At 34.7% G+C, this 15,188-nt stretch overlaps 1 protein-coding gene and 1 long non-coding RNA gene across 9 annotated transcripts in view; one reads left to right on the forward strand and one right to left on the reverse strand.

Moving 5' to 3' along the window:
- Positions 1-8,988, reverse strand: part of cluha (CLUH binding protein of NUMT mRNA a) — a 47,514-nt gene extending 38,526 nt beyond the window's left edge. For 4 of the 8 annotated variants that reach the window (XM_087283142.1, NM_001077560.1, XM_087283144.1 and 1 more), the window contains 1 exon segment: positions 8,688-8,988. In XM_087283142.1, coding sequence (XP_087139268.1) covers positions 8,688-8,814 — 127 coding nt within the window. In that variant the 5' untranslated portion in view covers positions 8,815-8,988. 8 annotated transcript variants of the gene reach the window in all.
- Positions 252-9,056, forward strand: LOC147840651 (uncharacterized). The gene is made up of 4 exons (XR_015509510.1): positions 252-671; positions 746-2,962; positions 3,190-3,949; positions 4,020-9,056. It is a non-coding gene; the product is annotated as an uncharacterized LOC147840651 (long non-coding RNA).
- Positions 9,057-15,188: the final 6,132 nt, after the last annotated feature.

A 15,188-nucleotide genomic window follows, 5' to 3' on the forward strand; every position in this document is an offset into this window, starting at 1 on the left:
TATAATAATTAATATAAAACAATTATTTCACAAAATATAATAATAAAAGATAATTTTGTACATACATTAATTTATTTTATAAATAGATTAAGTGAATCAAAAACTAATAACTTTCTTTGAATAATAAGCACGTCCTGTGTGTACTGCCTCTGTGCTGATTTGTAAGTCACTTTGAACAAAAACGTCTGCCAACTGACTTAATATAAATGTGTAAATGTACATGATGAGTATCGATATTTGATTTTTTTTTTAATTGAAAAAGTTAAAGTAAATTACAGTCAGAACAATTACCTGAACAATTGCCTTGTTGTTTTTAGTTTTTTGTTCTTACTTATCTAGATTATTGTCCAGTGGTATGGTCAATAGCATCAAGTCAAGACTTCGATAAATTAGAGTTAGTCCAGAATAGACCTGCACAACTAATTTTACATTGTAATAGAAAAGTTTATATTATGAAAATGCATAAAACTTTAGGTTGGTTATTGGTGAAGGATAGGGCAATTGTTTCTCTGCTGTGTTTTATAAGAAATATTTCTGTTAAGAGTTCCAAGTGTTTTGTTCTGTCAACTTTTATATATTGATGCTAGTCATAATTTTAGTACCAGGCATGCATCAAAAGGAACTTTTTTGCTTCCCGTTTCAAATACTTATGCAAAGCAATGGACTGTAATGTATAGAGGAATGAAAACATAGAATCAATTGCTATCAGACATTACATGCTTTGTAACAAGTAAAATGACAAAAGCAAAAAAAAAATAAAAGCAAAATAAAGTTCCAAAAACTGTTACATTAGTGACATAATCTCACTTCAGCCCTCTAAACTTTAATCGCTTTCATTCCTTGAAACACATCTCACTTAATTCGTTTAGCAGCTACTACTTATCCTGAAGGAGTAGCAGAAAGGCTAGGCTTTTTAGCGGTAGGTCAGCCAACTAGCACATCGACTGGACTCCCACAGCGCAACACAGAGCAGCCATGGAGATCTACACAACAACAGCTCAAATTGTGGCTCTCCAGGGGTAAATGGCCCCATCACACTCTCCAGATTTGCTGAAATATCACCTGACTCCACTGCCTTTAACTGCTTCTGCTTTACTGACAGATTCACTAACACAACGATCTGCTGAGGCTGCAGGTTTGCTGATACTCTGAGCTGAATAAGATGACAGTAAAAAAAACATATACACAAGACATTTAACATGTATTTTTGTTATCTGATCAAAGACAGACAATACTAAACGGGCGTAAACAGGGCTAAAATGTGTTGATGCCGTCTACTTTCAATGGCATCCAGAGTTTGTCAAAAAAAAGCACATGATCGTTATTATCCAATAATAACACTTCTGAGACTTACTTTAAAGGAATAGCTCACCTGGAAATTAAAACTTACTCACTATCTCTTCGTTCTCAAGTGGTTCTAAACGTTTATGAGTTTTCCTTCTGTTGAAAACAAAAGAAGATATTTTGAAGAAAGCGGAAAACCAGTAACCATTCACTTCCACATCAGAAAAAACAGATACTATGCAAGTTAACGGTTACAGGTTTCCAACATTCTTCAAAATATCTTCTTGTCAGAATGAAGAAACTTATAAAGGTTTAAAATAAATAGGGTAAATGATGACAAAATTTAGAATATTTTGGGTGAACTGTGCCTTTAAGTGATGAGACAAAAAAATACATGCCTAAAATCCAAAAGTTAATAATGTCCTAAATCTAAATATATACTTAAATTTTGACTACAAATTAGATTTCTGAAATAAAATGTTCTTTTGATGCATTTTGTTTTGCAAATGCATTTTGCATGATGAAATTCAGGTTTGTGAATTATTTAAGATTCAATATATAAAAATACTTATTGTGCTGTTAATCTGACTTTTTAAAATGCAAACCAACACGGATCTGATTTCAGTCACAAAAGCAGTTTTATGTAAAGCAACTGCCTAATATCTTGCATTTAAAAAATTGTACCAAGATATACAACTTAATCTCTGGTTAACTGATGTTCAAAATATGTATTAATCAAGTATAAATTCAGACAATCAAGTAGTTATTAAAAAACAATTAGGAAATAATTAGAAGAAATGATCATTAAACAATTTGCAGTATCTATTGATCTATCCATCTGAATCTTTCTGTATCATAGGATTGGCCGATGTCAACAAATTTGGCATTGTACGAGGTCTAATGTGAAACATCGCGATGGACGATGGCATCATCATCATAGCCAGCGGTGAATTAATGATTTATAAATAATTCATGAATTTATAACAAATTAATTATTTTATTTTTTTTTTTGTCTTTGTTTTACCCATAACCAAATCATAAATAAATAAAGATAAGTTACACAGAAATTACCACCTGTCTATCGCCTTTTCCGTGGGACTCTGGCATGAATAGGCAGTGATCTGTGCCGTTATAATGGTGTCGACAAACTTGCTTTGTAAAAGTGCAAAACTAACAGAAACCAGCGGTATATGCGTTTTTTGCTAAAATTACTAAGTACAAGCGTGGAAAAAGGATTGAAGCAGTGTTCTGACGCTGTGACCTGTTACTTTAAAGAGTCAAAAGACTGAAGAGTCGTTAAATAAAGAAAAGATTAATTAAATATCACATTTAACAACTATAGTAAGACGCGATACAGCGGTACAGCCTTGTTATACTGTCTAACCTGCACTGCTTTCTGGGCTTTTGTGCTCAAAGCATCCGCTGACTGCCTGGAGCCCAGACACGCTTGTATGCTGCAGTGTATGCCTGTGTGTAATCACGTGATGTGCATTTTCAGCAGTATAGTGTAGAAAGAGGGCTTTTCAGAAATGCTAGGTGAAACACCATTTTAAAACTAAGACGTGTTAGTGTAAACGGGGCCTAAATGTGTATTTTTCGTGAGTGGGTTGCTGCTGCAATGGGGGTCAGGGCAGAGGATCGCAGTGCCGACTCAGCATTATGATGTCTATTCTCCATAGTGCGGCACAATACCAAAGTTTTTACTTTGTTACGGTACCCAAATTAAATATCACAATATCAATACTACACCATATTTTTTTTCTTTTGGAATATTATTTATTGATAAACACTCAGTGTTTGCTGTCAGCTGAAACCATTTTTAAAAAGTAAAACAAATACAGAAATAAAAACAAATTTTGTCAGTAAACCAGCCAAGCTGTTTTAGCATAAATAAAATAGTTGCAGCTTTGTTTAAGAAACTGGACAACCTAAAACTATTGGGGATTGTACAGCATGTAATTATTTTGCAACATTACAAGAAAAGATCTATTCAGATACATCCAACTCTCAGATCCTCCCACATCAAAAAGAAAATGATCAAGTTAGTCTGAAAGTGCACAGAAAAAAATGATACATAAAATTTGAGGTGTGAACAGGAATGTGTTGCTCATGTCTTTTTGTAATTTGATCAACCAAAACACATGTAGGGATTTAGAACCAGGTGTAAATGGAGCCAAAGACTTGAGTCTCAAGGCAGGCCACAGCTGTCTGGGCTGTACCTCTGAGCTAAAACACACTGTTTGCTTTAGACAACTGTAGTCTGGCCTTGGCTCTTCACAATGGTCATGGCTACAGCAATAAGCAGCTTACACTACAGACCAAACAGATTCAACAAACGAGTCTAAAAAGCAGCAATATCCAACAAACTTAAATTTATGTTTTGTGTACTTATACTGAAGAGTAAATGGCATGTCTTTAGTCATTTATTTTTAGAGTATAAAAGGAATTATAGAGTTTGTTTTCCCTCTCAGTCGTTCCCAGCATTAATTTTTAAGTTCAAACCAACCCTAAATGCGTTTGCTCTGCTATTGAGCACCAACATATGGGTATTTTATCTCACGCTAGATTAAATGTTTGTCAGATCTTACCCAATATAGTGCAAATCTAATCTTAAGCTTTAGGTTAAGTGGTTATAGACAATTAGTTAAATGAAGGGGCTGCTGCTGTTACAAAATTTCTAATTTAATTACAAAAATCACACCAAAAAAAAGTCTTAATTTTAGGAATATTTTAAGAATTTAAGGTTACCATTTTAAACCAAATAATGACAATTTTAAGAGTAAACTGATGATAACAATACATTAATAAAATGAGACAACAATTTTATGTGATGCAATTGCCTGATAGGTTGCATAATCATAATCTGTATAAATTGATATGATTTCATTTTTGTCTAATTTATGTATAAAATATGCGTTCATCAAGTTTATTATAACTATTCTTGATTGTCTAATTTTAAAGTCTTCAAAACAAAATCTTATGTTTAGGAATCCTTCAGATTTTATGATGGATAGGTTTTAGGCCTTTTCTAGGACTTGTCAAACCAGCCAAACTAATGAATTGCAAATTGCATCACAACAATGGCTGCTTTTCAAATAGATCAAAGTGTGTATGAGGTTTGAGCCTCGGCGTTGCACAACCCCAAAGTCAATCCCCATGTCCTTCAGTCCACACTCTCCCTCGGCTGGGTGAAGTCCATATGCAGGCCACATTCACTAAATACTGAAGGCTTGAGGATCAGACCAAAACAATTTACATGAGACTACCTGTATATACCGATATTCTAATCTTGCTGTAACGGTACCGGCAAGCATTTTCCAAGACTTTCCTCAATCCTTTATCCTTTAAGTCCATCTCAATTTATATGATGTGGACGCAGTGTGACTTTAATGCAGACCACAAAAGATTCAAACCTATTCATTTTCAAGCCTATGCTGACAAATCATTCAAAGACAAAGATATTACACTAACTAACCTTACTTCTCTCTCTCGTCCTATGCAACAGTGCATTGACTAACCAACTAAGGATTAAACAAAAACAGAAGTGTAAAGTCCCTTTGTGTCAACAATATTGCTTTTAACAACAACAAACTGAAGTAAACGTGCTAAATGGCAACAGCACATATTGGCGGTTAAACCTGCAGTCACACACACACAAAACACCTGGCAGACTTTATCACAACTGAGATCATGGTGGTCTAGCAAGAGAGACGCAAGCGATTCCCTGTGGAGTGGCATGATGTGTTGAGGCAACAGAGCCCAGTGTGTTACAACATTTGGCACTAGTCATGCAAAAGATGCAGGAAGTGAACCTTGAAATCCAAGTTTTTTTACTGTCAGCCATGGTTAGTTCATTTTACAAGTGAAAGTACACCTTCATAAGATGGTTTAACAAGTAAAATAAAGCTGATTATGTGATTTCAACATGCTCACTTGAAAACCCAGTTAAGTTAAATATGAATTAAGCAAGTCATCAAAACTAAAAACTAAGAACTTGAACTATTTTAAGCAGTTTCAATATTTAATGTTATGAATTGGTACTAAAATTGAATATTTGATGTTTGTTTTCTTTAAATTAGAATCCGTCCAGTTTTATCATACTTTTTATTATGATTTACAGAAGATATCCACTAAAAAAAATCTGCAATATAAATGTGTAACAGTTTAAATAAAAAAAACAAACAATTCGTCATAGAACAAGAGTATTTAATGACATATATACAAAAGTTCCTTTTATATTATATATACACACTTCACATATACAACTATAATCTAATATTCTACAGTCTTTGCATATTTAGACACCATAAAGGGTCAGTTCACCCAAAATAATAAAATTTCCTCCATTTATTTGCCCTTGTGCAGTTTTAAATCTTTACGATTTTTCTTTTGTTGAAGATCATTTTAAGATTGCCGGCCCTCATTTACATTCATATTAGGAAAACTCTGCTTGCTATTACTATAAAAGTCAATGGATGCCAGCTACTAGCATTTCTAAATATTTATATTTTGTGTTCAACAAAAAAAGAAAAAGGCGAGTAAATGACAGATTTGTAGATTTGTAGGTTTAGTATTTCTTCAAGGAAGACATTTATAAAACATCATTTTAATATTTCACCCATTATTTTAACATTTTATTAAAGAATAATGGCTTCACTTGGCTTTGAGGCTTCACTTGCATTCAATATGGCATGTTAGAAATCTTTTGTTCACTTAATTTAATGCGGAAACCCAAACTGCATTGACCTGAACATATTAATAGTCAAAACATAGCAGAAAAGGATTTAATAAAATGTTTTTGCTACTTGCTAATTAATATTACAATATATTTACAAAAATCTGAGCAAGAAAGCAAACTAACCAAGTCTAACCAACTTCCTACATAGCTTCATAAACAAGTATTACCTGTATAATAATAGTGTAATTGCACACAGATCTTGCCAAATGCACATCTAAAAGAGAGAGATCATATCAGTCTCAAGCATGCACCATCTCGAGCATCAACGCATGATTTGTCATTTTTCGGTGAAGTATCTTTACAATGACGGCATTTATAATTTTAAAAATATATTTTCACCCATTATTTTAACATTTTATAAGAAAAATTTGCTTTGAGGCCTTATTTGCATTTAATAAGGCACGTTAAAAATCTTGATTATTTAATTTAATGTAGACACCCAAAATACATTGACCTGAACATCTTAATAGTCAAAACATAGCAGAAAAGGGTATAATACAATGTTCTTGCTACTTGGAATTTAATATTACAACATAATTACAAAAATCTCAAAAAGTAAAAAGCTAACCGAGTCTAACCAACTTCCAATTCCAACATCGCTTCATAAACAAGTATTATCTGTATAATAATAGTGTAATTGCACACAGATCTTGCCAAATGCACATCTAACAGAGAGAGATCACATCAGTCTCAAGCATTCACAATCTCGAGCATCAAAGCAAACAAATCAAAGACAATCAACAGCTGTCAGAAATGACCAATTTCGCAGCTGTCAGGTGTCACACTGACAGCCAGCCTCTTCCAAGGTCTCCTTAAATGTGACACGAACTGCAGCACCAGCTAACTGACAGTGTGCACAACACCCGGCTATCTGCTCGAAAAGCGATCTAATGACAGCCTAAAGCTCGAAAATAAGTCGCAAATTACAGCATCGCTCCTACGCGGCAGTCAAACTGTGCAAACCGACCACTTACCAAACAGATCCCTCTATATTTAACTGGTAGCAATAACCTTCTATCGGCATACATGCACCATGACTTTCCATGTGCAGCTACTTCCGCTTCCCGGTCGAGGAGCGCAACACTTTCGAGAATGAAAACAAGAGGGGTACCTAGAGGCAGACGCGTCGTTGAAAGAAACAAGCTGTAAATTATTAAGAGCGTATATGTTTATAACTCACTACGGAAATTAAATTAGAAACAGTAAGTTTTAAACCATACGAAACAAAATGGGGTCACCCTAAAATCAGGCCGTAGTAAAACCCCGCTCTCCCTCCGTCGCTCAATGGTTCCGTCGCACTGAAGGTGACCTTCAGTTTATTCGTGTTCATGCGCGCAGTTACAACACATGTGCGTCAGGATCTCACACACAGCTAGCGGACAGGCTACTGACAACACTTTACAAGGCTGATAATAAGACTTATCATAACAAGAAACACATTTAGCGTTAAAGTTTTAAGAGCTCCCTGTGGTCGTTCATTCACCTCAGCCCTACACTTCATGTTGACTCTGTTACAACAGAGACTAGTGTAAACATTTCCTGATGAAAGTTTATGTTGTCATTTATCATGCAATTATTATTCCTATAAATTACATTTTAAAAACTGCAATTAACTATAGTATTATTTATTGTAAATGCAAAATGATCCATAATTAGGTTCTAAATGTCTGATAAGACATAAAACTATAGTAAACACAATTTTTTATGTTATGCTATTGCTCTAATAAGTGTTCATGCAAAACAATAACCCTTGAGCAAACAGACACCCCCCTTACCTCACCTTTGCTAAAGTTTACCTACTAACCCAATTTCAACCTCTCATAAAATGGCCATCAATTAAATCTAAAGCTCAAACCTGTCTAAAACACCACAAGATCAATTCAACAAAATGTAATAACCTTCAGAACTAAAAGGAAATGGTCACTGTTTTTATAGTTTAAAACTTACTATACTGAAATTCAGCTTTAGTTGGATAACCTGCCTTTTTGAAATAATACTATAGTATTGAGAAACAAGCTGTTAATGAGTTTATCTGCAACCAAGCAGCAAGACAAGATCCAGACTTAAAGTCCATTAGGCAAGACAGAAATGAGGTGTTTTTCAAGCAGGGGGCCTCATCATGATCTAAAATCATTAAAAAATAATAAAAGTAATAAATTAGATCAATACATTATCCTTATGAAGGAACATTACCATGATTACTACAGCTCAATCTTTAAAAAAATGACATTTCATATAATTTATATTTAAGGTTCAAAGCTGAATACATTTAAAGGTTATATTCTTACTTTAAACTGAGTAACACTAATTAAAACTAATGTTACAAGTTTTTTATCCTCATCCAGTAACTTATAAACAAAATCCTAGGACAATTGAGGGCCTTGGAGTTCAGAAGGTTGAGAAGAGCTGAAATGAATGGCCTGTACAAGGTTGTAAGGCACCTACTTCCCTTTTGTTAACCCTAAGAGGATCTAAAACAGACACCCTGGAGGACTCTCTGCCTGTTTATGTCCTTTGGTACCTGCTTCACTTTGACCTCTATCCAGTCAATCATATCACAGAACACTTATTAACTCCAAACTGACAGGTTAAATACACTAAGATCATCCATTGACGTGATTTCCAAGCACATGCTGCAGGTGGAAACGGTGTAAAGCTGACATACCGCAGGCACACGACGCCTCCTTCTTACTGGTGGTGCCTTTGCTGTTGGCTGTCTCTCCGTCCCGGGCAAAATCAGCCGGGCTGCAGTTCGGCACTGATGCTGGGATGTCATCCGTCTTGCTCACCATGGTTCCTCGGGTTGAGAGAGAGTTAGCAGCAGACGTCCGTTGTGTGGGCTGTTTAGTGAGTCTGCTAATTGGCCTGCCTTCTCCGCTTGACGGAACGGCTGTCCGGTTGCATGCAAAGATATTACAAAAACAAGCTAACTTGCGAAGGACAGAGCTCCAGTTCTCAGGCTGCCTGACTGTCACACGTGGTTTCTCCTCCTCTTGACCTGCTTGCCTTTGCGTTGGTCCCTCCCAAACCAAACAACCGGCTACGGCAAGCCCGGAGGTTCATTTGAAGAAGCGCGTTTTAGATGGGTTTGTTTTTAAAGTGACAGTTCAACCAAATATTTTACTTTATTCTGTTTTTACCTATCCTCGAGTGGTTGCAAACCTTTATGTGTTATATATTTCTGTTGAAAAAAAAGAAAATATTGTGAAAATGTTGTAAACCAATCATTGACGGTTATACCAATCATCAACGGTTATAAGTTTCTTCAAAATATCTTCTTTCATGTTCAACAGAAGAAAGAAACTCATATTTGTTTGGAACCATTGGGAGGTAATTGGGAGTAAATGATGACAGAATTTTCAGTTTTGAGACACTTGCAATCGATTTGTGTTGGGTCTGCATGAAGGAACGAGCTCAATGTGCACCTAGTGTTTTACAGCCAATGATAAACTTCCGGTGAAAGCTTAATGTGACTATTTTAATTTTCATAAGGTTCCTTTTGCAGCATCGATGTTGTAATGTAATTACAATTCATTCAGTTAAATAGACTTAAGCATTCATTTAGTTGTTCTAGCGTAAAACGAGATGAAAGACCGTGTAACCAGCACAGTCAGGAAGAGCAAGCTAACGCAGAAACTCCATTGAATATACTGAGGTAAAATAAATGTCCATATTTTAAAGACATGGAGGGGAGAAATGAATTTTAATGCAGTGCTTCATGTCCGCTCTGAGACCCACTTTATATCGAATATCTATCAGACATTGAAGATCTCTGATTTTTAAAGAAATCAGACCTTAAACGTGGCGATTGTATAATGGAAAGACAGTTCACCGGAAGCGATGAGGCTGGCTGGCTGAAATTAAATGTCTGTGTGCGTATACCCCAACTTATTAGTTTGTACAAATTTGAGTTGATTAAACATAAAACAATTAAGTTGTTCCCAAAAAAAAACTTAATAATTGTGTTGTTTCAGCTTATTTTAAATAAGCAGTTTGAACAAGCAGCAAACGTCATTTCTTAAGTGTAATAAAAGTGATTGGAAGTACCAAAAATTGGTACACAATTGTCTGGCGTATTTAGAAAAATAAACATTTGATAGCATAATACTCTCTTTATGAATCCCAGTGTGGTCTTATAATAACTAATTAATCAAAAACTAATTAATGCTTTATTTACTGTATATGGCTCCTTCAAGCTACTGCATTTTACCCATTTGTCAGCAAGAAGTTTTCTTATTTAAAATATAATAAAACGTGGTATGATTACTTATTCTTTTACATATATCTACAAGTCAGTCTAAGCCTGCTGTTTATTTTTTACTTAATATATCTTCAACACAGAATGTCTATCAAACATTATTTTACGCATTCTTTATCTTGTATTTTTACAAAAGTTATCTGTAATTTATGTTTATGAAGTTATCTGCATGTATCTGCATTTATATAACAGTAAATCGGTGTTTTTTTCTGGTGTGAAGATAAAGATATGACTTGTTGATTAGATTTGATTAATTGACTGTATTCTATTCTCTTATCATTCTTTTTGGAATGTTTATGGTTATATAATTCATTTATTTTCCTTCAGCTTAGTCCCTTTATTAATCAGGGGTAGCCAAAGTGGATTCAACTGCCAACTTATCCAGCATATGTTTTACCCAGCAGATGCCCTTTCAGCCGCAACCCATCACTGAGAAACACCCATACACTTTCATCCACACACATACACTAAGGAAAATATAGCTTACCCAATTCACCTAGCACATGTCTTTGGACTGTGGGGGAAACCGAAGCACCCCGAGGAAACTCACACGAACACGGGGAGAACATGCAAACTCCACAAAGAAATGGCAACTGACCCACCTAGGGATCGAATCAGCGACCTTCTTGATATGAGGTGATTGTGCTACCCACTGCGCATGTATAATTTTATTTTACAAAGTAATTTTAACATATAAAATAAAAAATATCATATAATTTTTCATTTATCTAATGTATATATTGTGGATTTTGGTTTCATCTGCTAATGTGCATATCTGTGTTTTGTTTACCTTTCAACATTATAATAAAGAAAATGCCTGCATACTTGCTGGAATTTTAAGAAATTGCCAGAATATATATTTATCCCATTACATATTATTTATAACAATCAATTTAAAAACATGTGAGACTAGCAAGTTCTTCCAACCTCCAATAAATAATCAAATGTGGTTTGATCCATTTAATTTCTGATTCTATCCAGAACCAGAAAATCAGAGAACATCACACCTGTTCCCAGGTCTCTACACCGGCTCAGAGACATTTAGAATAGGTTTAAAGTATTATTACTTTTCTATAAATCATTAAATGGCCTAGGACCTCAATACATTACAGATATACGGACTATATCCAAACCTAAAGATCCCTCAGATCTTTAGAATAATAAGAACTAGAAATTCCACACGTCAAAGTAGGGTGAATCGGCCTTCAGCTATAACCGCTGCTGGAATTAGCTTCCAGAAATGATCAGATGTGCTCCAACAGTAGCCACATTCAAATCAATCTGTTTAGCTGTGCCTTTACTGAATGAGCACTGTGCTGCGTCCAACAGATCGCACTATTGTCTTTCTTTTTTTCTTCATTCTTTTATAACCTGTTTAACACATTTTAATCTGTTTTAATCACTGTTATACTTGTCTCTTTTATTCATGTTTATGTAAAGCACTTTGAATTGGCACTGTGTATAAAATGTGCTATATAAAACTTGCCTTGCCTTAACATGCAAGCATTTAATTAAGTATCTAACAAAATTCATTCATTCATTTTCTTGTCGGCTTAGTCCCTTTATTAATCCGGGGTCGCCAGAGCGGAATGAACCGCCAACTTATCCAGCAAGTTTTTACGCAGCGGATGCCCTTCCAGCCGCAACCCATCTCTGGGAAACATCCACACACACATTCACACACACATACACTCATACACTACGGACAATTTAGCCTACCCAATTCACCTGTACCGCATGTCTTTGAACTGTGGGGGAAACCGGAGCGCCCGGAGGAAACCCACGCGAAGGCAGGGAGAACATGCAAACTCCACACAGAAACGCCAACTGAGCCAAGGTTCGAACCAGCGACCTTCTTGCTGTGAGGCGACAGCACAACCTACTGCGCCACTGCCTAGAAGATACTGCGCTACTGCCTCGCCCCTAACAAAATTCAATAAAACGTTTTTTTAAAACCATTACGTTTTTCATGTCTGTGAAAAATTATTCAATTGATTATAATTATTATGCAGTTTAGTAATAAACATCTTCAGTACACTTTTTTGTAATATCTCTGTTACTCGTCTGTAAAACTTGCTTTAGAGGTAATAAAATAAACCTTAACCCTCAAGTATGGCTTTACATATAAGGATGATTGTCCTATTTCGCTGAAATTTTTAGTATTAGATGCACATTTGAAGAGAAAATAACATCAGCAAATTTTTTTATTCCTACAAGTATGCTGACACTTCAAACCATGATGAAGGATTGCAATTAACAAAGTGTTTTAATAAACCCCTTTAATCATATACTACAGAGTAAACAGTGGATTATTTATTGCGACACATTATTGTTGCACAACTGTTCTGTGGGTCGTCAGAGATTTAAAGAACATTTTTACATTTCAAGAAAATATTTGTGAAACCGGTGTCTAATGTTTGCAAAAACACTGTTGACATTGCTGTATAATTTGCCATTAACATTGATTCTAATCACTTGTTATACTGTCTTTTTAAAAAACAAGACCACCAGAAACCAGTTACAAAACTATAACAGTCAGATTGTTGAAGGGAAGACGATTATTCCACATGAATAAGTGAAAAGAAAATGCTTGGCAAGCACATTTTACATTGAAAATGGGAATTATACCAAAAAAAAAAAACATTCACAGATATTGCATGTTTCCTAATTGTTTCAGATCAAACACAATTTTCAAAAAATGTAAATATGATTATGCAGAAATCATCCTGTGAGTGAGGCAGTATTGCTTAACTCTTTTCAATGCCATTATAAATAATGTAAAAAATCGTTTAAATATAATCCTTGTGTTTATCAAAAAACAGATGTGATTATATCATCACACTTTAACTCAGTGCTTCCCAACCCTGTTCCTAAATGCACACCAACGTTGCACATTTTCAACCTCTTCCTAATCAAACACACTTGAATCAACTCATTAGATCATTAGAAGATACTCCAAAACCTGAAGTTAGTTGGTCATATAACGGAGACATCCAAAATATGTACTGTTGGTGTGCCTCCAGGAACAAGGTTGGTAAACGCTCACCTTACATTATGTCCTAACTTTTCTTATCTCTGCACTGATACGATACAAAAACTGGTTATAGGCCTTTTTAAATAATGTCAGGCGTATGCATATACATTTACAAAATAAGATTTCAGACCCTGAGTGAAGCAAACATCACTTTGTTAGGGCTGTGTCGAAATCAGACACGATTTTCAGTCAAAAGCAAAGCATTGCATTCAGTTATGATCCCCGAGAGGACCGCTTTTCATATTTGGGTTTTCAACAACCTTATATTCAACATTCCCAGCAAAACTACCATTCCGATCTACCAAAGCAAAGAGAAACACCACATTTGTACAAATTGTATAGCTTGGTTTGAAAATTGGTGATGATGAATCATTTTAAAATTACAGGCTCGTAATACAGTCGATTTATTAGACTGTGTTTGTTTATTTATTAGATGAGTGTTTGTTAAGTGTCAAGAAAGGTAATGATCAATGTCACTCTTTATCCAGTTCATTTCTATACACTCACTTGCTTTTAAGTATATAAGTGTAGGAGTTCAATTCCAATTTGTATCACATCACTTCTAATCTTGAATAATATGAATTAACAAGCCTTTAAGTGAAACGAATTTTGTGTAATCATATTGAAATTAAAGAAAAAAAGATCACCCAAAATGAAAATGTATTATTGATTTACTCACCCAGACATTAAACAGAACATTAAAGAAGATTTTTAGTCTAAAAACTGTGCTCCTTGGTGATATATAAGATAAAAGTGAAGGGCTATCTCCATTTAAAGAGGCAGAAAAACATATAATGACAAAACACATTGAATACCTGTGCCTAATGATGATATATTGAGGTCTTATGAATCAACCCAATCGATCTGTGAAATAAATTGAACATTAACAGCATCATTACCTTTATAAATCATCAAGGACCATGATTTCAGCTAAAGTTTTACAGAATAAAAGTCACCTACATCTTGGATGGCCTGAGGGTGAGTAATCTAACAGTAATTTCCCAGCAGGCAGCATGACATCAGATTGACGTTGTATCCCAACGTTGTGGGACGTTGCATTTTGTTTAGAAATGAAAATTCCGTTGTAGTTAGAACCCAACAACAGCCCGACGTCAATGCCCATTTTTGGTTACTTTCTAATGCAACCTAAAAATCAACCAAATATTAACGTCTAATGTTGTTACAGCTTGACGTTTTGTAAACGTTACCATTATGATGTCGATTAGATTTTGGTTGACAAATAAATGTCAGTATTTTACGTCAATATGACATTGGTTTAAGATGTCAGCTCGATGTTGGATTTTGGTCACTTTCCAACACAACCTAAAATTGAGAAAATATCAACGTCATTTCACGTCGTTATTGGAAGTCAAAATAACATTGTCCTTAGAGGCTTGCGACCTAAATTTAACCTAATATTGACCTCTTATGACGTTTTGTGTCTGCTGGGTTTGTATTAATCTCCTCCCTTAAATTTTCAGATTATTGAAATGAAAGTAAAAGTTCACCCAAAATGAAAATGTATTATTAACTTACCCATTAAGCAGAACATTAAAGATTTTCAGGCTAAAAACTTTGTTCCTTAGAGATATATATAAACGAAAATGAAAGTTGCAATTTAAGAGGCAGAAAAACATAAACTGAAAACACAAATTGAATACTTGTGGCTCAACCTAATCGATCTGTAAAAAAAAAAAACATTTACAGCATTATTACCTTTATAAATCAACAAGGACTATGAGTCCAGCTACAATTTTACAGAATAAAAGTCTCCTACAACTTGGATTAGTAATTTAACTGTAATTTCCCAGCAGGCACAGGACATCAACTTGAGATAAGATTGACGTTGTATCCCAACGTTGTGGTACGTTGCA

This window comes from Danio rerio, chromosome 15 (genome assembly GCF_052040795.2).
Source record: "Danio rerio strain M-AB ecotype USA chromosome 15, GRCz13ab, whole genome shotgun sequence".
NCBI classification, from domain to species: Eukaryota; Metazoa; Chordata; class Actinopteri; order Cypriniformes; family Danionidae; genus Danio; species Danio rerio.